The 24,264-nt window shown below is 54.1% G+C and overlaps 1 protein-coding gene across 1 annotated transcript; it reads right to left on the reverse strand.

The window, feature by feature from the left end:
• Positions 1 to 826: 826 nt before the first annotated feature.
• ADAMTS15 (ADAM metallopeptidase with thrombospondin type 1 motif 15) lies at positions 827 to 23,346 on the reverse strand. Its single transcript, XM_036276933.1, has 8 exons — positions 22,091 to 23,346; positions 11,475 to 11,607; positions 10,835 to 11,002; positions 10,333 to 10,616; positions 5,091 to 5,268; positions 3,922 to 4,103; positions 3,642 to 3,817; positions 827 to 1,608 (listed from the first exon to the last, which is right to left on the reverse strand). Exons 1-8 carry the CDS (start codon positions 23,045 to 23,047, stop codon positions 834 to 836), a joined length of 2,853 nt encoding a protein of 950 aa, XP_036132826.1. The 5' UTR covers positions 23,048 to 23,346; the 3' UTR covers positions 827 to 833.
• Positions 23,347 to 24,264: the final 918 nt, after the last annotated feature.

Below are 24,264 nucleotides of genomic sequence, written 5' to 3' on the forward strand. Positions count from 1 at the left end.
ACATTCCCCCAAAGCTCAGCCCCAGTGACAGCAGAGCGCTATAGATCTCTCCCCAAACTCTCTGCTTCAGCCCCAGAACCCATCTCCCCTTATAAGTTTCAGCAATTTTTAATGGTCGGATCCCTCTTGAAGAAGACAACAGGCCCCCTGTTGACTTCCCGTCTCTCCCTGCAAAGCCTCAGGGGACACCCGTGTGAAAGGCCTCCCACTAGTCTGCCGGCCTGGATGACACAGGGGAAGAGGTGTCTCTTTAATGGGGTAGAAGGAAGATGAGGAACCTCAGGACTCCCCCATACATCCAGCTCTTTCCAAAGAGAGTGGCCAGGCTGCAGGCCTGCCTCGCCCCTCTCCCCCAGCTCCTGCTCCCCCCCAGCCATGTGTGCTGTTCAGTCCGTGTCAGTCAGAGAAGGAAAGTGGGCTACAAGCACCTTGTTCCGAGATGGCTCAGAGCCCCTGGGGCCACCTGAGGGTCCAAGCTGCGAGACCATGGCTCTTCCGGCAGCCTGTGGCCTCCCTTATGGGAGCCAAGGTCCCTGAAGTTCTGCCTGGAGTGCCCGTCCTCCAGGTCCCTTGGAAACTGGACCCCAGCACCTTCCCACCCAGCACCCGCACCTCAGCCTCTCCCCGAGACTGGGCCCTGGAGGAGCCAGGGGTGAGGTAGACTGTGCATTAGTACTTAGCTCCCACCAGGCCAGGGAGCGGGAGAAAACTGCTCACTCCCACCCAGGATCCTTGTCCCTGGAAGCGGTGACATCATGGCATGGGCCCGTGGCCGCTGCCCTCTGCCCACAGCTCCCGCTGGCCAGCACACTGGCAGCACCAATGGGTCCCCTTCAGCACGGCCTCAAGATGCAGAAGTCCAGTTCTTGGGGCTTCCGGCGCAGGTTGCACTGGTCCCGGGCCAGCAGCCGCCCTCCGTGGCTCAAACACTTGAGTGGACGCCTCTTAAACCCCCTGCCGCAGCTCTTGGAGCAGGGCGACCAGGCACCAAGTTCCCAGGTCGGGCAGGGGTCCCCACAGGCTCGCGTCTCCGCCGGCCGAGGGGTTGGGCCGCAGGCAGATGCTGTGCGCTGCCCCGCGGAGCCACGGCAGACCACGGCCCGCCTCTGCAGGCCACTGCCACAGCTCGTGGAGCACGGCCCCCAGCTGCCCGCCACCCAGCGCGCGGGGGGCCTGTCGTCCGGCTGCTCCACCTGATTGGAGAGGCTGAGGACGCTGTTGTGGAGCACGGAGGGGCCCCGGGGGTCCTTGGAGTGGGAGGACTTGCCCTCCCGAGGCTCCTTGGGCAGATAGAAGGAGTAGCGGACACGCGGCGGCGTCATCTTCCCCACAGAGAGGACCTCCACGGTCAGGGGCTCCAGGATGGGCCGCGAGGCCTGCAGGCTCTCCACGGCCGTCCCCGCGCCGCTGTAGCGCAGCACGCTGCCCTTCACCACCAGGTCCCGTTCCATGGGTGACACCACGAAGTGCCCGTTGAGCAGGTACTTGCCTTGGCTGTTCTTCAGGGCCAGGTAGTTGTCATCTCCAATCAGGCCCTTGTAGCCACGCTGGCGGACGTCGATGCTCGAGGCACCTGCTGGGATGACCACCACGAAATTGTAGCCGTGCCTGCAGTGGGAAGAGGCCGCGTTAGCCAGGCGCCCGACGTAAGACTCGGCCCTCTGCAGTCATGCCGACGCCTCTCCCACAAAGCCTGGCGTAGGTCGTGAAGATGGCAGAGGGCCAAGACTGACCGGGCTGCCCCGGGCACAGCTCGGGGCCGTGGAGGCCCACACGCTGAAAGGGAGCTTGTCGTCTAAAACTAAGTGTGCCGGTCTGTTTTCCTTCATACAGTTGTATTTTGGTGAATTCTAGCACGTGAGTAAAAGCGGAAGCGTTGGGGTCAGAGGGATCCCTGCACACACTTAGCTGCTGGCCACAGGTAGGTCACCTAGCTGCGCAGGCTCGGCGCCCACAGAGATCCCCATCCACACACCTCGCTGTATCGTAATTGGGATGAAGGGAGCAACAGCACATAAGCAGGGAGCGGAGCACCTGGCACTGAGTAAGCACTCAGTGGGTGGGTACGAGGAGAGGGGGGAAGGAGGGGACATAAGTCTGCTGTCCCTGAGTCCAAGTCTGGGGCCTCAGTGCAGAGGTGCAGGGACCCAGATTAAGCCTTGGCTGGGACCCAACTCTCTGGTGGCTCTAAAGTCGGTCTCTCTGGGTTCCAGTGTCCTTATCTATACAAGGAGTCGGTTAAACTGGGTGATTTCAAAGCTTCCTTCTCATTCCAATAATCTATGAAAGGAACACCTGTCATTTAACCAGTGACACAGGTCTGGAGGTATTAGCCTTTCGTTCCTCACCTGGCCTCCTCCCGGCAGAGCCCCGTGAAGGACAGCCCAGGACACCATCTGCCTGCAGTGTCCCCCTAGAGGCTCCGCAGAGGGCCCTGTGCCCAGGGGGCAGCCCAGGCTCCTGGCCAGCCGAACCTGCCCCTCAAGTGAGGCCCCAGGGGCTCTGCCTGCCCCAGCTGCTCCCAGAACATGGGGCAGGACTTTCCGAAGGAGCACATTCCTCGGAAATAAAAGGGAACGTGCTGGACCTCAGGAGGCTCGAGCTAGGGAGGCCCAGGCTCTGGAGTCGGGAACAGAAGAGGCCCAGAGACATTTCTAGAATCATCTGGACCCAGCAGAGGCCTCCCAGGAGGGGGATTCCTTCAGTGCCAGCCTTTCACACTGCCTCTCTCTACAGCTGAGTGCCCTTCTCCCCTCAGGCTGCCCCCAGGCCAGGGCCCCCCGCTTAGGGAGGGGGGCTGTCACATCTGCCTCCAGTATAGTTACGTTTGGTTAGCACCTGTTGTTATCATCTGCGTGAACATTCAGTGAGCATCCACTATGCACCAGGTACTATGCTGAGCATCTCACTTGGATGAACTCCCTTAATTGTCACAACAGCACTACATGAAATATACTAGTGACACTCCCATTTGTTAAGTGAAGAAATCTATCATTAGAGACTGTGTCTCTTGCCCAAAGCCATCCAAAATATGGGGAACGGAAATGTGAGCCCAGATCAGCCTTACCCGAGGACTAAGCTGACCCTAGCATCTCTCTGCCATCTGTCTGAATAGCATCTCCTATTGGGTGGGGTCCTCCTCCTTGAGCATTCATCTTTGTTTGCTGAATGAATGAATGAATGAGTGTCATACCCATAGAAGAGTGTGAGTGGTCTCCACAGCAAGTGTGCTGGCCAGGCCCTGCCCAGTGTGGCTCAGTGGTTAATTCCTGGTCAGGGGCACGTACCTGGGTTGCAGTACCTGAGTTCCAGGTTCGATCCCCAGCCCTAGTCGGGACACGTGCAGGAGGCAACTGACTAATGTGTCTCTCTCACATCAATGTTTTTCTCTCTCTGACTTCCCCCTCCCTCCCTTCCATTCTCTTTAAAAATCAAGGGAAAAAATATTCGCGGGTAAGGATTAACAAAAATAATAATGATAATGAAATGACATTTAAATTTTAAAAAATAATAAAGGATACTACTGGCCAGGATCTGACATTTACCCCAATCCAACTCAACCTTCCCATGCCTGGGTGAAATGCCGCTCACCCCGCCTCTCCCCTGCACCCCGGCCACACCCTCCAGGGCCCAGGACTCACATGGGCTTGGTGAAGAGGCCTGTCACCTTCTTACAGCTCTTATTGTCTCCCCCACACACCCCACACTTGTCAAACTTCTTCTTGGAGCCCAGGTTCCCGTCGCAGCCAGCCTTGATGCACTTGCCCTGGACACACACTGAGGTTGAGTCGGGGGCACACAGCGTACCGTCCACCACCTGCAGCGCCCCAGGAGGGGAGAAAAGGAGAGAGGGACAGCTCAGCTGGATGCATCCTCGGAGACCATGAACCTTCTCTGACGTCCGCACCCAGGTTTGCTCACCTTGGGTGCCAGCACGTAGAAGTAGCCGGTGCCGTTGGCTCTGCAGATGAGCTTGCACTTGTCCTGGGGAGACACGCCGGAGTACTTGGGCACCCATGCCACAGTGAGGGTGAGCCGGTTGGTGCTGTGGTTGTAGCCGTTGAAGGCCTCGCACTGTTCCTCCCGGAAGCTCTTGCCAGAGGCTGGGGAGGGAGAGAGCAAGTGCGGAAAGCTGAAGGGAGGGGTTAGGGTGGGGGCAAAATAGAGAGCTCACCTGGTGCTCAGCCCCCGTGGCCCTGAACAGCTCTTCCCCACCCTCAGCTGAGGGATCCGCAGCATTACAGCCACCCCACCTCAAAGTCTGAGCAGGCTGGGACCACAGGGAGCAAGGCACAGACAACACGGCACCTCCCAGGCCCCGTGCCCCCTTCTCCAGGGATCTGGCCTCAAAGCCAGCGGGTATCCCAACCCTTGTGCTACAGAACCTTCAACAGTCTACCGAAACGACTTGCAAAATGTACTGAATGTATAAAAGAAACGATGTAGGTTACAAAGAATACTAATTATGTCGATACACAATGACCAGTATATTTTGAAACATAGTTGTGATATATGTGCCTCCTTGTTAACACATTAAATAACAAGACTCAATAATGAGCCTATAGCCACTGTAATTCTGAAGTAGTGACCAGCACAAATGGCATTTTGAGAAATCAGTGACAACGACAACGTAATGTGAACTATCCATGACTTCCATTCTTGACAAAGTCATAGGCACTGATACTACTAAATCTTGGATAGAAAGGTTAGGTAAAAAACACTCAGTTTCTAATTGAAGGAAATTTTAAATTAAAAAGATTAGTAAAGATAAAGATGTTTTCTTCCCACCCAAGGTCATGAGCCCTGGGTAATGAATTCCTGCTTATGATGATGGGCTTGGGAGTACTTAAGTACGGAGACTTCTAGAGTCTCTTTCCTCCCCGTCTGAGCATCTGGAAGAAAGCTCCCTTGCCCAGGGAGCAGACAGAGAGGCTATCCCAAAAGGAATGTGCACCTGTGCATTCCCAGGCTCTGTCCTGACATAGCACCTTGACTGCATTAACTCTGTGGCCATGAATTACACAGAATGAGGGCCATGACCTCAAACCTGCTCTTTGCCAGGCCCAGCCATTGCTGCCCTCCCTCCTCACCTGAGCTGGGGCAGGGCTCCAGGTTGCAAGACCGGTATTTCACCCTCACTCCCTCGCAGTACTTGCCCCCGTTGGCAGGGGTGGGGTTGCTGCACCGCCTCCTGGCCAGCTGCACTCCCCCGCCACAGGTGCGAGAGCAGGGGCCGTAGGGCTCCCATTTGGCCCACAAGCCATCCACCTGTTAGAAAGAATCGGTTATACTCCTGCAGGAGTCAGGGTGCCACACCCACACCCTGAGTCTGCAGAAGGGCAACACTGGTGCAGCCTCCCGGCCCCATCGCCCCGGAACAAAATCCACTTCGTGTCCCCAGGGAAACGGTGGCAAGCAAGTGATCAGTGTCCACAGGCCCACACAACACTTCAACCTATTAGCAAATGCCAACTGCTGCCGGGTATGAATGAGGCTGCTTAGGAGAGGGGCACCCTGGGCTGTGAAGTCAGGCAAGCCAAACGCTACAGTCTTCTCTGCCCTCACCACATGGTGGTCTTGAGCAGGCAGGGAAACCTCCTTTGGTTTCAGGTCCTTCCTCTGCAAAAAACGGGGCCCAACATGCTCAGGTGTGTGGTCACACCGAAGATTTAAATGATGCAACGTGGATGAAAATTCTTAGCACTGTGCTTGCCACCGTGCAATACGCAATTTCTCCTGATCGATCGTTAGTGTATCTGCCAGTCTCCAAACCCAAGGCATGGCCAGCCCCAGCCTCGCTAGGAGATCACAGATATCTGAATATTTTTATCTGTAAATGTTTACTCATTCAGACTTTTCACAGAAGCAGACTGATCTTAACCTCGCTTGGGGGCTGACTGTGAAGAGGTTTCACTCTAAGCAGTTCTAATGTTTGTGCTGAGAGGAGGTAGACATAAGAGACTATTAAGCAATTTTAAAACTCTATTTGGCTTTGGGCTGAATTATGCAGTGTTGTCTTATTTTTTAAGAGGGTGGAGAGGGGATAGAAAATTTATAGTCTTCAAGATGTTTTCCTTATGATGACAGTGAAGTGAGTTTTTATCCCCTGAGCACACATCAGTTGGGCAATAAAGGAATCAGCCCCGTTAAACAAGCCTGGGATTAAAACGCTGTCACAGATCATCCAAAACCACTAATCCACATGGAGCTCATCAGGAACTGGCTGCATGCAATAGAAGGACTTTAATTTATGCACATATTCAGCATATTCATTCTATCTGTCCTTATGTCAGATAGTTCTTGTTTCATTGTGTCAATATGTCTGTTCCATCCCGGAGAAAACACTTTCCCTTAGCCCTGCTTTCTCCTCAAGTGGTACCCCACCTCATTCCATCCTTGTGCTTCAAAGACAGTGCCCCGTGTTCGCTCTTTCAACCTCCTCCCCACTCAGGGCTGGCAGCCTGGGTCTCATCCCCATCGCCTGGAAGATGCTCTCAGTCAGCAACGACCTTCTAAAGACTGACAGAGCCCGTGCCTAGGCCCTACACTCTCCTTTTCCTGCAGTACTTAACGTTGTTTCTGTGGCTTCTAAGACCACGCTGTGGTCTCAGCATCCGGGCCTCCCTTCTTCCTACCCATTCCTACAGGAAGCATCCATCCTGCTCCTCCCATGTGCCAGTCATCCATTCATTCTCCAAACACTCACTGAGTTCCTACGACCTGCCTGGCACATGTGCAGCAAATTCCTGCTCTCAGAGCGACTGCACCCTGGCAGGACGTGGTAGACAATGAAAATAAGTCTGGGCACAGGGTCAGATGGGATTAAAAGCAGGTGGGGGAGAGAGAGAAGGGAAGGGCCTCAGAGAGTTGGGGTGCTCTGTATTACAAGGGGTCACAGAGGCCTCGCTACTATGGTGATATTTCTGCAGAAGCCTAGAGTACAGGAATGAGCTACTAGGATAACAGCACTCCACGCAGAGGGAGCAAACGCACAGACCTGGAGGAGGCCGGTGCCTGGAGGGCTCCAGGGACACGCGTGAGAGAAGAGAAGATGAAGGAAGAGTGGGGGCTCACTCATTCTCAGAGGTGGGTACAGCCCCTGAGGTGGCGTGACCTGACTTACATTTTAAAGGCTCCCTCTGGCTGCTAGGGTGGAAACAGTCTGTAAGGAGTAAGATCAGAAGCAAGCAGATCGGTCAGGGAGCAACCACAATAACCCACGGAAAACGTGATGGAGGCTTGGACCAGGGTCACAGCAGATGAGATGGTGAGAAATGGTTAGAGCCTGGATCCATTTTGCAAACAGAGTCGACAGGAATTGCTGAGGTGTTGGATGGAAAGGGGGGAAGAATGGTTCTGCTATGAGCAACTGGAAGATGGGGTCGCCAGCGCCGGTTTAGGGGAGATGACCAGGAGCTCGGCTTCCCAGATGCTGTGTTTACAACGTTTACCCCTTACCCACGTGGAGATACCAGGGTTCAGTGGGGCGTTCAGGTCTGCAGTGCAGGAGAGAGGTCTCGGCTGGAGAAACCAGCTTGGGAGTCTTCGACACAGAAATGTAAACAGGGTTTAAAGCCAGTGGTCTAGATGAATCACCTAAGAAGTTAGTGGTGATCATGAGAAGGCCGGGGACTGAGCCCTGGGGCTCTCCAGTATTGAGGAGGAGGAGGAATCTGCAAAGGAGACTAAGTCTGTAGGAGGGGAGGGGACCAAGGAACAGTGAGGACATCTCTCCAGGAGAGAAAGTGCTCGACGCACAAACGCTGCTAGCGGGTCAGGCAATGTGCCCTGGCCACATGGAGGCCCCTCCGCGGCCTTCCTGAGTTACGGCGGAGGAATGGCGGGAATGGAAGCCTGGCTGGAGGGGACTCCAGAGAAAAACAGCAAGACAGGAATTGGACAGAGCGCGTTTATACAACGCTTTCAAGGAACTTTGCCGTAAAGGGAGTCAGAGAAATGGAATGCAATATATGGAGAGGAAGTTGGACCATGAGCAGTCCCGTGGAAGACAGGAGACATTACAGCACGTTTGCACCCTGCTAGGAATGATTCAGCCCGAGAGGGGAAAATCTTATGCAGCAGAGAGGGACGGCGAGGGTGCTCTCCGCAGAAGGGAAGGGACAGGTTCCAGTGCACAGCACCAGGCCTGGGCCCACAGCACGGACAGCTCACGCCTTGTGGAGGAGGAAAAGCAGAGCATGTGGGCGCAGAAGCCGGTCAGACAGTGGATGCAGTGGGGGAAGTTCTCTCTCTGATTATTTTACTGCTTCGCTGTCTTAGTGAAGCGGGAAGAAAGTGAAAACGAGGAAGAAGCACTTGGCAATGAGTGGACAAAGGTGCCGGTGTGAAATAGTAGTTTAGGAGGTTGGGAGAGTTAATGAACTAGAGAAACAATATGCTATGACTCCTGAGCAGCATGACGGGCCACCTACGTTTCCAGGTCATGAGTTTCAACTGCGACCGTGAGCGTGTCCTCCAGCCACACCCATCGATACCGACACAATCGAGTAGGTGGGAGAGCTGGATCCCGGCAAGGTGGTGTCTTATCCCAGGGGAGCGGGGGATGGGGTCACACTGTTATGCGAAGGAGTGACTTTCACAATGAGCCCTGGAATCTCAGCTCAATGAAGAGGTTGGTGAGGGCAGGAGAAAAGTGAGGGACAATGGCCAGAAGGTCAGATCAATAGATCGTAGGTCCAGATGGGACTGAAGAGTCCAAACACCAGAGGGAGCGAGCTGGGCAAAGAGGCCTCAGTGGTCAGTGTATTCTTGCAGCCGAGACCCCTGGGACCAGCTGTGGTAACAGAATGAAGTGCTGCGTTTGACCTTGGCGGACAAGAACAGTGTCCTACGCGAAGGGCTAGATTTCAGGTGAAACAGGGTGGTGAAGAGACTTTTCATAAGCGCGGGTGAGGATACAGTGGACTTTGCTGCTGACGGACTGAGGATTTCAGAAAGCATGTGGGAAGATGGTGCTTCTCAGATCACACTTCCTACATCCAATACCCTCTTGACCCATCTCCTTATCCTCCTGACTCATCTTCTCAGGGGCTGGCCAGACCTTCTAGTCAAAATGCATCAGCCTGGTGGTCGAGGCAACTGCAATCCAGCCCCAAACCACCTTGCCCAAGATGGTTCTGACAGAGCCCTCATCCACCCAGCCCTCCAGCTGCCCCCCTCCCGGACTCTGCTCCATCTCTCCCTACCCAGCCCTCAGGGCTCTCTGCAAATCTGACCCCTCACAAAGTGCAGTCAGACCCTCTAATAATCACTCATCTCTCATCCTGCTCTCCCACGACACATCGTCACACTTCTGCCTCGACACATAACACGCACCTCTCTGTCATGTGTTACGGTTCCATTTCCAGCTTCCCGACTGGCCTATGAGCCCTCGGAGACATGGCCCGTTTTTCTTTATTTTTCTGACTACCACTGTTTCTTGCACAGTTCCCTGAACACAAGGGGCTGTTGCCTAATAAATGGCTAAGGTTTAATTAAATATATATTCCCAGAACCCAGACAAATATTTTACATAATTCTGTACCACACCCATCTCGGGGCAATTGCTAAAGGGCTTGGTGAATACTTTTTGGTGAATGCCTTTTCATTATACTGCTTCTGTGCGCATACAAAGCCCCAAGCCAGGCCCTCCTGCAGCCAGGCGGGGGAAGGAAGGAATGACCCTCACCAGCATCAAGGGAGAGGAGGGACTTCTTATTCCTGCTTGGGAAAGTACAAATCCCTTTACTGTCCCCACCCAGGACTTGAAGAAAGTTTTTATTATATTCAGAGGCTATTGGGGTTTTGAATTTGTTCTGGCTTGATTGCTAACCCTACTTATCAGGAAAAATAAAGTGTCCAATTACGGTTCAGCTTCAAAAAAACAATACAACTGAAACTGGGGTCTGATTTGGGATGTAGCAAATGAGTGAGGCTTGCCCAGGGGTCTGCTTCCTCTCGGTTCTGAGCCTTGCTCATCTCTGGCCCACAGCTCCCTGAACATGGAACATGCTCAGAAAGAGCTGATGAGAAAAGAAAAGAAGGAACCAATACGTGAGCAACTCCAAATAGCTCCTCCCAGGTAGGACGAGGCACACGCTGGGACGCCTTGCTCCGGTGGAAGGCTCTGCCCACCTGCCTACGGCCTCCCCAGGTCTTCCGACCTACCCTATCTTTTCTCTCCAGCCTTAGAGTCAAGAAGGGAACAGAACCACAGACAGGGAAGTCGGGGCACAGCACAGCAATGCGATACAGTTATGGTCACACAGCAAATCTGGGATGAGACAAGTCCCCGGTGGAGGCCCCCGGTCGACTCCCCTCCAGCACACTCACCCTGTACTTATTGAGGTTGTGTCTCTCCACGCAGGTCCCCTTGAGGCAGAACTTGCCCTCACCGCAGCTGGTGCCATCCGCCCAGGGGAAGTGGCGGGTCTGGCACACCATCTGCCCCTTTGCCTTGCCCGTGCACCACAGTTTGGTGCAGTACTGCATGTAGGGACAGGGCTTAGAGCCCACACCAAAGGCCAGCTCACACTGCTGGCTCAGGGTGTAGCTGGCACCCGGCAGGTCCTCGGGCAGGGCGACGGGCTTGCTGGGTTGGTCCAGGAGGCAGTCTCCTGCGGAGAGCCGAGGGCATTCGTTAGGGACGAGCTGGGGAAGGTGAGGCTTGGCTAGCCAGTCTCTGAGAGCCAGGGAGACAGTGAAGGAAGCAAGGGGCAGTGGAACGGACCCGCTAAAGGGCCCAAGTCCTTGCGAGCATGCACACCCTGGGTGACAGAGGACGGGTCCAGAGAAGTGAGACAGCGCTGACGGCCCTGCTGTCGCCCTGGCTTACCGTGCCCACTGTCCAGGAAGTCAGTGATGATGGCAGCACTGCAGGCGGACCAGGGGTTGGCACGGTCGATCTGGATGAGCGTTGGGGACATCATGTGGTTGGCTTGGAGTTTCCCGAACACCTCCTCGCACACCTTCACGTTGTCGTGGGGCATGTTGAACACATGGCCTGTGGGCAAGGCAAGGAGACTCAGGCGCTGTGCGGTTGGAAGGCACGGTGGGGCGGTGAGGAGGATCCGCGGGGGAAGCTAGAGAGCCTGTGTCTGTGGCCCCAGGCTGGTCATGTCTACGCATTGACAGAGCGCTCAGCAGATGTCCCCAAGACGGTGCTCTTGCGTTCTGTGCCCCGTCCAGGGACTGGGGGCTCAGTGAGGGCAGCAGTGTACTCAGCACACTCTCCCTTAGCGCCTCGTTGACGAGACTGGCTGACTGCTGACGTCTCCGACAGTATCACTGGCCAACCGAGCTTTGGCGGTCAGAGAAAATCTAACGAGCCAGCCCTGAGAGAGGCTCCCTAAGGCTTCAGGACATGAGAAAGCAAAGACATGTCCACGTGTCTCCCCCCACCGAGCACCCAGGTAACCCCAGAAAGACCCCAGAGGAGAGCTCTCCACCCCGCCCAGCGCCCCCTCCAGCCTTACCCAGCTCGTGGGCAGTGGTGAAGGCTGATGGGAGCCCGTCATCCTCGATCACAGAACAGCTTCTCTTGGGGTCGCACATGGTGCCCACGTCGGCCATGCCCAGTGTGTCACAGGTGGTGGCTCCACACAGGTCCTGCCAGGCAAGGGAAAGCAGAAGCCAGCCAGAAGTTAGAGGCAGCAACAGAAAGGACCTGAAAGGAAGAAAGAGCATTCCAGCTCGTTCCCATTCCAAGCCTAACCAGGTGCAGCACCTTTGCAGCCAGGCCCTTTTTCCCAGGGGGCTGTGGGGCTATTCATGGAATTGACCCAGGCTGAAGGAGGAGGCCTCCGGAAGGCAGCTCTGTGACTCACAATCCTATCCTGGGAGGTCCTGTGGGAGGAAACGAGGGGGTACAAAATTAAACTACAGGGCTGTTGCTGTATATAGAGTGGCCTTCCAGACCAGAAAAGGGTGACTCCCACAACTGGGTGAGTCTGGCTGTGCCTACTGAGGCAGGTGTGGGTGGAAGGCGAGCGTGTCCTCCATCCAGTCCGCTCTGTGCAGCCTCGGTCATCGCTGAGTGACTGCTTCTGAACAACCATGAATTAAGCTCAGACTCTCAGCCAAAAGGTCACCGGCCAAGGACCCACCCATGCCTGCGATCTGGCCTCCTTGGACTGGGAGGAGGCAGAGTGAGGTGGACACAGCCTCTGTCCAGACATAGCTCGCTTGCTACGGAAGCTCTTGGGGACTGTGGGCTCAGTGGCTGCCAGGAAGAAACAACAGATTAAATGGATTGTGACCTAAGCAGGAAAGTCCCTCGTTTTGCACTGAAACGTAATTTGCAGCAGGAAGTCGGGCTTCTAGGAGCAATCCAGACAAGAGCACTTGCGGGGGGTGTGGAAGGGCGGACTGCGGTTCCCGGGGCGGCTGCATCAGAAAACTTGTTGGACATTATGGGCCAGCGATGCATCTAGAGATCGCCAAAGCCCAGGAGCTGGAAACAGAGTGAGACACGTGCACACATTCTGCCCTCTTGAGAGGACCCCGCTGCGTCAGCGATGCTGGCAGGCCCTCTCTCTGGCTTGGTCTCTAACATGCAGGCATGTTATAGGCAACTAGAAGCTCTTACATGCGTCACTCATTTCATCCCACCGCAGTCTGAGGAGGCAGCTGTGTGATTGTGCCCATGTGTCAGAGGCGGAAACCGAGACTCCTGACCATAGTTAATCATGGCGATGATGTATTAAACGCGGACACTGTTCGTGCATTTCACACACATGACCCTACAGAGTCGTCCCAACGTCCCACTGGGATCATGACTGTTATTATCACCTTCCACAGACAAGAGGGCTGGAGCTCAGAGAGGTTCAAGTCTCCGGCAGAAATGTGCCCTCGGGGTCTGTCACAGTCAGTGCTCTTTCCAAAACGTCACAGCCGACTGCCCAGCAACTCCTGAGCTCATGCTCCAGGGAAAGAGCTGCGTGTGTTCTCCTCGGGGAGCCAAGGTGTCTACGTAAACACACACAGAGCTGTTCTCAGCTGCCTTCTCTTTAGGGCTGTGTGCGCGTGTGTGCGTGTGTGCGTGCGTGCGTGTGTGCGTGCGTGCGTGTGTGCGTGCATGTGTGTGCATGTGTGTGTGTGCGTGTGTGTGTGCTGACACGGAGAAAAGGTGGGCAACCCTGTTAGTGAGGTCAGGGAGCATCGGAGGAAAAGTGGTCATCATACAGAAATCAGCAAAATGTAACCAAAGTTTACCCGACAGTCGAACTTGGCTTCCCATGGTCAGGTGACAGTCACACCTCTTAGTGACTTAAGTTTTCCCATGAGCAGCCTTGATCTGCTGTCCTGTGCTGGCCCTTCCTTCACTTCTGGGAGCCCCACAGAGTGAACTTCAAATCCCCTTCTCTTCCAACTGCCCTTCCTTCTCCAAAGGCTCACTGCCCCAGAAAGTTCTCCTTCCCCAGGATTCTGAAACCCAAGAGACAACCACAGCCAAATCTCGGGAGGGGAAGTCCACCTGACAAGCAGTGTAGGGAGTCTGGCTGCTGAGGAACAGAGGTGTCCTGTGGACCCACTTGCAGATGCAGTGAAGGGCCCACGATGAGGATGGGGCATGACAAAGGGGGTTGGGCAATGGGGCGCACATATCCCCGGACGCTACAGTACGGGGTCCCCTAAGGTGGTAGGTAGCCTCTGAAAGTTCTAGCCTGATGGTCAGAGCCTGCAGGACAAGCAGATTACGCCGCCCTGGGGCCACCATGTACACTCGCTGTTGGCCTTATGTGAGAGAGCGGGCACAGGAATAAGAAGCCCAGATTCTGGTCCTGGTCCCATCACCAAGTAGATGTGTGATTTGGGGCACATCACTTATCTCCTTAGGGCCTCAGTTTCCAACTCTGGGGAAGGGGCCGTTCTCACCTAGGACCAAGACTGTACCGGGGCCTTAGGCCTCTGCTCCCTCCCACCCCGGGGCGCTCAGCCCCTCTGGCCTTCTAGGTGAGGAAAAGAACACAGAGAAGGGTGTACTTCCAGAGTGGGAAAACCCTGAGGATGATCTTGTGTCTTGGCCCATGTTATGTAGAACAAAACTAACTCACAGAAAGTGACGGTCACCCTGTGGAAGCTCAGAGTCCTGTGCCCCTCTGCGCCCCAGACATGACTGGAGCAGATGGGAGCGCAGACCGAGGTTTAGGCAGCCGCTGGGTCTCAGCTGCCCGGCAGCCGCCTCTGCTCTGCGGCTGGGAGGTCCTTAGAGCCAAAGTATCCTTCCTCTCCGGGAGGGTGGACTCTCTGTGGCGCAAAGACAAGCAGCTGCAGGCTGTTCCTGGCCAGGAGCAACCTGTTCTTTCCATTAAGAAATCCCAGTTCCCCGGGATCAAACAAGAGGAACAAGGAGAGAGCCGGCAAATTTCCTGAGGGTCAGGGTGTAGCTGGGAGCAACTGTCTTAGGGTAACCAGTTTCTTCAATGTGGCAAGACGCAGCTGTGTGGGGCCAGAGGCTCTGCGTGTCCCTCTCCCCCCGTCGGCTCGCTGGGCCACAGCGCTGAGGCCGGCCGGCAGCACGCAGGGCCCAGCGGGGCCTCGTCCGTGGCACTAAATGTCTCCACCCCTCTGGAATGAACTCAGATGCACTCAGGCTGCTTTAACCTTTTCAGCTCAGGCCCCTGCCTCCACGGACGGCAACTGCTCCGGCCCCTCCCGCCTGGAGGACGTGTACCCGCCCCGCCCAGCCCAACCTGCCCCGCGAGTCCCGAGTCCCGTCCACCTGTCCTCTCTCCTTGTAGCTGCCGCTGCTGCTCCAGGTGACCAAGGGTCGTCCTGGCCAAGCCCCTACTCCTCCTGGATTATTCTTTCCTAACTGTCCCTTTGCATAAAATGAGTTCAGGTTAGAGCCACGATTTGAAAATAAATAAATAAAAATAATACCCAAGGTGGCTCCCTGCACGCCTGCCACACGCCCACCAGCTCTCTCCCACCTCCTCTCACTCCCCTGCCACGCACGGAGATGCTCAGTGTTTTCCAGCAGGAAGGAGGGATCCACCAAAATCAATCGCATCATTATTATTTTTTAATGTGGCGGAAGATATATGTGTTCTCTGGTAGCCAACTTCCTGCTCACACTGAACTCCTGGCCACATCACAGCATCCAGTACATATTCACAGACCTCCAGAGCCAGCCTGCCCTGCAGAAGAGGAAACAGAGGCTCTGTGAGTTCAGATTACTCACCCATGGCCACACGGCAGCTAAGGGTGGGGTCCTGAATCCACGCCTTTTGCCACCAAGGCCAGCAGTGGTCCTTGTCTGAATAGCACCACCCCAGTCAGGAAGTCATGATCACTGGTGAGCGCCACCTGTATGAGTCTTACTACTGCCCCTTTAACTTGTTTCCCATCTGTGTCTCCGTCATGCATCACTGTATTTTCTCATCCAACCCAAAATCCACTTATTTGCATTCCCAGAGGATGGGAGGACCTTCCTTTGCTAGAAGAAAAACACGCAGCGATTCAGTGCTGGGGCAACATGGCTAAGGCCGCCTGGTGAAGAAGAAGATAAACTGTCCTACGACTTCTACAAGCAGATTCGGTTTCACTGGGATCTAAGCCCCTCGAGATGTACAAATGGTATCATAGCAAGAGACTGAGGTCATCAAAACACCAAGACTTGCCTCACTGGGAAGAAGAGGAAGCCAAAGCTGCAGGAAGACCAAACTGTCTCTAGAAAGCGTCAGTTCACCGCGGGGTACATACCAAGTATAACGGTCATAGCTAACATTTCTTGAGTTGCTACTGTGTGCCAGAAACTGCTCGAAGAGTTTTACCTGTGGTAGCTGACTGAATCCTCACAACAGTTTTAGGAGGAAGATGCCATGATGAGGTCCCATTTCACAGATGAGACCCCCAGAAGATAAGTGCCCAGGCCAGGGTCCAACAGCGAGCCCGGGGGCAGAAGGAGGACCGAAATCCAGGCAGTGCAGCCACAGAGCTGAGCAATTCCCACAAATCCGTACTGCTTCCGGTAACATGCACCCCAAGAGTGCATGTGCTGGGGAATCTCAAGAGGGCAAGGTTGTCCACCCCATACCGCAGCCCCAGGGCACAGACTGGCCGCTGAGTGGGGAGAGGCCAGGGAAGAGGCACGGCCAGATTAGGAGCCGAGAGCGCTCTTAGCCCAGTGTCTGCACCACCTCCCACATGAGCAAGCCCTTGGCTCCTCCCCACACCTGCACTGACACACTGACCCCATCCCCGCTGTGTACCCTGCCTGCTGGCTCCTGGCGGGGCCCCTCCTTTCTCCAGGGAAAAACCTGATGGCTAAAAGCCAAGATGTAATGCCAGAGGAACCTCAACTCCCTCTCCCAACCCTGCAGCCTGACAGCCTCAAACAACGTGGGATTAATGATCCCCAGGAAGGGGGGAGCTGCCTAAACACCCGCAGCTACAGCGGCCGTGTGCAGGGGCCCGGCAGAGGCCACAAAGGTGTAAAGAGGTCCTGCCTTCAAGGACTTGGCAGGTCAGGAGAACTGGCAAATGCTCGAGTCCCCAGTTTCCACACAGAAACAGGAATGTCATCAGACAAGTGTTAAGTCAACTTGCAAGGGCAAGGGAACAGAATGCTGTGAGTCAGGCCAATCCAAGCGTCAACTCTGGCAAAGGACCTTTAGGTAATCAGTCAACAACAACAAACATATACGGTTCCCCCTTCCCCCAACCACAGGAGATACATTCCAAGACCCCAGTGGACGCCTGAAACCATGGATAGTGCTGAACTCTATATATACTATGTTTTTCCTAGCCATGCACACACACCTGTGATAAAGTTTAATTTATAACTTAGGCACAGGAAGAGACTAGCAATAAAGTAGAACAATTATAACAATATACTGTAATAAAAGTTGTGTGAATGTGTTCTCTCTCTCTCTAAACACCTGATAATGTGTTCTCTCTCTCTCTCTCTCTCTAAACACCTGATTGTACTGCACTCACTTCTTCACGTAAAGGAAGCACGTTACAGCTTCTCGCTGGCGTACCGGGTTGTCAGCCCCAATAGTCCTGTGCTTTGGGGCCATTGTCAAGTACAATAAGAATGACTTGAATATGAGTGACTAACAGCATGCAATTTAAAACTTATGATTTACTTATTTCTGGAAGTTTCCATCCCATCTTTTTGGACTGCAGTTGATAGCCAGTAACTGAAACCGTGGATTAGGGGGGACTACTGTCCTGTGTGACCACTAAGGGATGATCCGCTGCCATGCGCTGGGTGCCCATTTTAGAACAGCCATTAAGTTAGGTACCATCTTGTCATCATTATCCTCACTCTATGGATCCAATGGCTGATTCATTCAATGTCTGTTGCTAAAAGTGCAAGTGTCAGGATTCAAACTCAGCTTGCCTGGCTCCTTGCCTATGTTCTTCCCATCACGCCAAGCAACCGAAGCCAGGTGTCAAGGCGAGGAGAGGGTAAGTGACGAGAGTGATACAACTACAGAGAGGTTCAAAGGACGGAGAAGAGCGAGATCTAAGAAGGGAGAAAACATCATTTGTCTTCCTGACTAAGGTAGTGTTTTAAAAGCAAAAGGACAAAAAGATTCCGGTGCACATTACCACTGGCTGACTTCTTGGTGTAAGTAAGAAAAGGAGGGAGACCAGGAATCACCCTAGGAGGGAGCAATCCTATTGCACACCTTCCTCTTCCCACCCCTAACCTCCTCCCTCCCGGAAGGAATGGTGTGAAGTTTCCACTCGGTGATATTCACAAACTGCGAAAAACCAAATCTGCAGAAGCCCCTCTGTTAATATCTTCCAAGGCCTGACTTGGAAAAAGATCCTGATACGAGTATTATTCTTTTCCTTGTTTTGGGAAATAGATGTAAAATACATATTATCATTTTATGTTTTTATCTGCACACGAGATTTCACTGCCATCTTGCAACTAGTTGATTGGGAAAGACCGGCATCTCTTGCAATCGGGGTTCCCGGGTGCTGTTGCACTCTGCGCAGCACAGAGATGTATCTACCCCCGCAAGACCCAGAGGTGCTCGAGGCCCCAGCAAGAAGGTAGGCGCAGAGCCTGGGCTTGTGAGAGGCAGAAAGGTGAGCGTGTGAATGAAGAAAAGAGAACAGAAGAGAAAGACGACGGAGAGCCGCCTCAAGAATCCTAAAGGAAGAGGAGGAGAGATGGGAGAAAACGAGAGAGGAGGAGAAGACGAGGGAACGGAATAAAGTGGTACTGAGCGCAACAGATCAAGTAAAGTAAATGCGGGACTGAGAAGGCAGAAAAACCACAAATTACAAACCCTAAAAAAAAAAACAAAATAAAAACAAAGTCAGCCCAGAGGAGGAAATGTCACAAATAGCAAAACAGATGGTTGACTGGAGACGAGGTCGCCTGCAAGGTGAACAACAAGCTTCCTTCCCCGTCACTACCAGCTCCCAACCCCGGTGCCTTTGTTGGGGTCTGTCCCTCTGAGTGCTCCCCAGGCTCCAGTTTAAAAAGAATGACCCCCCCTCCCCGCTTGACTTCCAACAGAAGAGGGTCCAAGCCTCCCCTAGGACACTTCACACTCTATACCACAATGAGTTGTTTCCTTGTTGGGCTCCCTGACACGCGGTGAATTCCTGGGGGCCAGAAGCCACATCTTTCTAACATCTGTATCTCCACAGCCCAGGGCAGTTCCTGGAAATAATAGATGCTCAATTAGTACTAAAAGAATGCGCGCAGAAATGGATGAAAGCCAGCCTGTCACAATGTTACCCAAACAGCAGAGGCATTGGGCCTGAAGAGAGAAGAGTCTCCGAGTGAGCTCTCTGGCTCCTGCTGCCCAGGGCAACGAGGAGCCTCAGAAACGTTTCTCCTCGTAGGAATGAATGTCCACCCAGAAAGCCTGGCTCCGCTTCTGCACAATGCTGGTTCCAACCCTGTGCTGACCTCACCCTGCTGTTATGAGGCTGAAAGCTGATCGCTTTATAAAATCAGATGTGCACTCTTTCTCCAGGAACATGAACTTTCTCTGAATCTTTAAGTAAACTCCTCAAATTGTCAAAATATTTGTCGTATGATCAATTTTTTTCTCCTTTGTGCACAGGATACTCCCTGCGTCTTGTCTTCCCAATGTTTTGATTTCAACACCCCACACCCCTCCCTCTGCCTGCCAAGCGGACGGCAGCATCTCCCCACGGCCCGGCCAGACTTGTTTCCACGCACAGCAACTCGACTGCTGGCCGAGGGGGCTCGGTGCCTGCAGGTCATGTCGCTCTTACTGCCCTCCTTTTGGGAACCCCCAGCACCTGCAGCTCTCAGAGACCACGCCTGACCCCTTCCTAACTGCTTTCTCTCTGTATAAACCACAACTAGAGTGTGATCGATTAGAACGAGTCTCTAGCTATTTTTCAATTTTCTCTAGGAAAAATCAAGAAATCAGTGGCTCAAACGGTGTCCATCATTTCCAGATCCCTTGTAAACAAAAGGTGACTTACAAAATAAGCACATTTCCTGGCCAGTGTGGCTCAGTGGTTGAGCGTCGACCCATGCAACAAGAGGTCGCTGGTTTGATTCCCGGTCAGGTCACATGTCCAGGTTGTGGGCCTGATCCCCAGTGGGGGGCGTGCAGGAGGCGGCCAATCGATGTTCTCTCTCACTGATGTTTCTATCTCTCTCCCTCTCCCTTCCTTTCTCTCTAAAATCAATAAAGAAAATAAAAAAAAAAACAAAATAAGCACATTTCTAAAAACGTTTTATCTAAACAAACTACATATATAGTATGTATATATTCAAATTTTAGTTTAAAATGCATTGATTACACCAACATTATAAACCAGACTTAAGCAGAATAGCTCATACATCGGACTTAAAGGATTACTACTGACCCTTACAAAGTGAAACAAAAGTCCCTGTTGTGTTGGAGGGTAGCAGGAGACACCTCCAGGTTCCCGCAGACCACATCTGCCCTAGCCGAGAAAGCACAGCTGTGCACGCATGTTCTCATCGCATACTGTACCTTCCCGGGGGAGTTCAGGAATGAGCAGTTCCTAAGACTCTGAGAATGCAGCAGGCTCTGAAGTCTGTGCTGGCAAAGAGGTGGGGGAGCGATGTTTACTCCAAAGCGTAAAGCACATACGTGGAGAATGGACCTGCCCACATAGCCTCCCCACTTTCTGGCTTGGCCCTCTAGATGCCTAAGAGAAAGACAGCTTCTACAAGTCATCGTGCCCATCGCTCTTTCTGACCCAAGTGGTCATACATCTTGTCCCCATCAGACATTGCCAACATAGCCCCCTGGGGGTCTAGCGTACACCACCGACAAACAGAAGCTGTCATGTTGTTCGATGGCTTCTTCTTCAAAAGGCGGATCCTTCTGATGGCATGGCCCATATTCCCAGCACAAGTCCTCTTCCTAGGGCTGGTTCCGAAAGTCAGCCTCGCCATTAGGCAGCAGAGACTGAGGTCTGGTACTTAGAGCCAGTGAGTGACCTCCACAGGGGCGTCCCAGGTAGCAGATGAACAACAGCTGCTTTGCCCATTAAGATATCCTGTTCTCAGGCTGTGCTTTCTTCCCCCAGAGGTCTGACTGCCGAGTTGGCCTGTGTGCAGAGGTCAAAGCCACCTCTTTGTAGTTTCCCCATGACTCAGGCAGTGCCTTAAGGGCTGAGCAGTGGCAGCTCTATGGACCTCAATTGGAAGAATGAACGCAGGGAAACAGACTCAGGCCAAAGACCTCCCTAGAGAAACCAGGTGGTGGGAGGAGAAGGCTGGGAAAGGAGGAAGTTCAACTCCAGGAAGGGACTAACTGTGCCAAATGGGTTAGTGGAAGACTCCAGCTCCAGCAACAGTCCAGCTTGGAGGGGCCATTTGGAAACCATGGGGATTCAGAGCCCCACAAGTAACCATGGATTCTGTGCCATCCCCAGAATGCTGTGGTTAAAATAATGAAACAAGGACATGGTGCAGATTCAAGTCGCAACCTCCAAAACCAGAAGAAGCAGGTCATGTGAATGCCCTCTTTCCTCCCGGTCTCCTGTATCTAAGAAATTTCAAGAATCCAAAAACTTCACAGTACCCAATCACTCCAACATCTACAAATCTAAGTTTCCACAGATCCGCAAGCAAATGACAGGGCTGCTTTTCTGGTCTGTTTTCTAATCCCAACATTCAGTATCTTTCCAGCCCTGTATCTAGTGGCTCTAAATGCCCTTGGCTGAGCTCACACCACCCCCACACTGCCGGGGCAGAAGCTGGAGTGATGTAGTCAAGGGCAGTCATGGGACATTTCGGTGATTAGAGGTCATGAGCAACCTTGCCTGCTCTGTTCCATAGCACACATCGGGGCAAACGGGTCACCCTCCACCAACGAGGCCATGGGAAAACTGAAAGAGACCTTCCTAACTCAGCTCCGAGTGAAAGTCCAGGCTCAAGACAGGTGGCCTAACTAGATTGCCCCCTGAATGCACTGGAAGCCCCCGGAAGAGAAGACAGGCGCAGTTCAGAAGGGTATAGGAGAGGCAGCAATGACAGAGGGAACGGTCCTAGCCCTTGAATCTGTCCTTTCACTGTAAACTACAAAATACCCCAATGATTCCCTCCATCCCAATCCAGGTTTTCCAGGCCCGGAACAAAGAGGATGACTGAACATGTTCCCCATAAGAAATGTAGCCATGCGCTTAACTGGGCCATTTGGGTCACTTTCCAGTTCTACAAGCAAAGGGAGGAAACCTGGGTGTCTGAAGCAACTTAGACTCCCCCACAGAAAGGGGCGGACTTCCCCCCCCCTCCCTCTCCAACGCCATCCTCAGAGCGCCTCCTATCAGCCTTTAAGACAAACTGCAGCTCCTGGGCGGCAACTTCCTGGGTTCCGGCCCCTTGGCGCCTGATCGAGGAGGCACTGATTGGCCACGCCAGGCCAACACCTTCCGAAGGAGCAGGCGCTGCTCCGACAGCCCACGTGCATCCAGACGCACGTGAGCCAGAGCTCTGCTGAGCACCCGAGCGGGCTCTCCCTGGAAGAGATTCGGAAGAGATCAACGAAATTTGAACCCAGGGGCATTGGCACAGCACAAAGAGCATTTGGAGAGGTAAAGGCAGTGACCTTATGAAAATGAATCTATGTGGGTCCAGAGAGGTGACATATCAACTTACCTGCCTGGTGAAGAGGATGGCAGTGTCCCAGTACTCAGGGTGCTTGTCACTCACTTTGTTCAGCTTCTTCTGCCAGGCACAGAAGTTGCGCAGCGTCAAGGCCGCGTTGCCTGTGACCTTGGGCCCTGCGTCGCGGTCTCCAAGAAGCAGCACCTTGACCACGACGATGCTGATAGGATTAAGAATGCTGGGGTGGCGGTAGAGTCGCGCCGCGGTGGCCAGTAGAGTCAGCAGATAATGCTCCAAGTCCACGCCATGGAACTTGACCATTGATTCGTCCGCCACCACCAGTGTCTCCACGTACCGCGGGATTGATACGAAGCGCTTGGCGCGCCCAGACCTGCGCCTGCTGTGACTCTCGCCTAAGCCGGTCCGCCGAGGCTTGTAAGGGTCCAGAGCCCGCAGGATGGCGGGGTTCCAGCCTGAAGCCACCCCGCAGCGAGAGGTGGGATCTCCGGGAGGCCCGCCAGGGGCGCCTCGGCGCTGGAGGAGGTGTGCGCCCTGGCTGTTGCGCTGCGCCGTGGGCGCGCTGGCGTTGGGCAGCGGGCTAATGACATACTCAACGCCTCGGTAACCGAAGGCTCCGCGCAGCCCCCCGCACAGGCTCACTGCAGCGAATGAATCCGGCTCGGCGTTCACGTCCCCAGAGTAAAAGCAACGTCGCAAGTCTGGGGAGCTCCCGGAGAGCCCCTGGAGGGGGACACCCAGATGCTCAGTGGCGAAGGCGGGCGCCAGGAACTGAGCATCCGGTGTCAGGTGTAAGTAAAAGTCCTCCTGAAACGCTGTGATCTGAAAAATGAGCCCCTGTTCCCCGGGGTCGTCGGGACCCCGCCGGTAATACTGGCGGCCGTTGATGTCCGGATCCAGTCGGATGGGCACCACCACCTCCCGCTCTGGCTCTGAACCGCCAGCAGGTCCCCCGGCAAGAGCCAGGGTTAAGATGCCCAGCAGAAGCATGGCGCCGGGCCGCGCACAACCTGGAGATCGGAGCAGCGGCCGGCGCGATCTCTGTGCAGCCCGCGCACCAGAACCACCAACACTCAGGGCAGCCCGCAGATCCCAGAAAAGAGCAAAAGGAGGGCGACTCCTCCCAGAGCGGTGAGCGTGCGCCCGCGCCTCCTACCTGTGCCTTCCCAAGCAAAGCGCGCCACGGGAACTTAAGTGCAACCGCTGTCAAGTGCAAGGACGAAGATTTGCAGCGGAGAACTAGAGGGAGGTGCCGGGCCGCTTCTCCGAACCGCAGCCACTCGAAGCGCCACAAACCCGGCGCTGGGCGAGCCTATTAAAGGCCCCTTCTCTTTGGACTGCCCAGTTAGCGCCCCTCCCTCTCTCAGCTCACGGCCTCCCAAAGCTTGCAGTCTGGATTCTCCAGGGGCCACCGAAGAACTCGGTCCCGCCTCCAGAGCCGAGAGCCACTTGGCGGGGAGGGAGTGGCGTTGAGCTGAGGCAGGAGGCGTGGGCTGGGGCTGGCCAGAGAAACAGGCGCTGGAATCTCGGTTCGCGTTTTTGCCCTCAAGTTATGCCCTAGTGCCCCACACACACCGGTTACTTCTGACGCAAGGGACATCTGTCCACTCCCTGGGTCTTAACCTTTACCTCAAGGCAGGTCAGTTGAGGAACTGGGAATGAAGACGCACCACTGACCCTCTCTCCCAAGCCCCCCTGTTGCAAAATCCCTGCTGATTCTTCATCACAATGTCCCCCAAAAGACCCAGAATCAAGAATTATCCCTGTAAATGTCCTATTGCCAGAAGGACAATCCCAGGAACATGGAGAGCCCTTCTGAAACCCAGGGCCACCTAGGCTACAGTCTGCCCAGGGCGCAGTGGTGTGCTGGATGGGCTGGTGCCGATAATTAAATTTTCAGGAAAATTGCCAGTCAGCTGTTAAACACAGCCATTATTAAAAGTTAAATTACATAAACATACAATTATAAATTATGTTTAAAAACAAACCTCATCACTTCCTAACTGACTATTAGCCTCCAAACCACCAACCCTCCTGGACAGTCCACAGCTCCCAGGAGAGTGCAGAGGGAGGTGGAAGGAGGGTGGAAATACTAATTGGTCTGCTACTCTTTATCTCCCCAGACAGGGCATGACAAGAGGAGCTTGGAATAGATCCTGGTGGGAGTATTTACACGGCAGCAATAGGCAAATGCTACCACTCGGGGG

The sequence above is a fragment of the Molossus molossus genome, unplaced genomic scaffold, assembly GCF_014108415.1.
Source record: "Molossus molossus isolate mMolMol1 unplaced genomic scaffold, mMolMol1.p scaffold_m16_p_22, whole genome shotgun sequence".
Classification (NCBI taxonomy): Eukaryota; Metazoa; Chordata; class Mammalia; order Chiroptera; family Molossidae; genus Molossus; species Molossus molossus.

Excerpts from the sequence above, each read along its gene's own strand:
- ADAMTS15 (XM_036276933.1), bottom strand. The coding sequence starts at position 23,047 with ATGCTTCTGCTGGGCATCTTAACCCTGGCTCTTGCCGGGGGACCTGCT. Across the intron at positions 5,269-10,332 it reads ACAACCTCAATAAGTACAGG|GTGGATGGCTTGTGGGCCAA; the intron begins GTGAGTGTGCTG and ends TCTTTCTAACAG. Across the intron at positions 1,609-3,641 it reads GGCCTCTTCACCAAGCCCAT|GCACGGCTACAATTTCGTGG; the intron begins GTGAGTCCTGGG and ends TTCCCACTGCAG.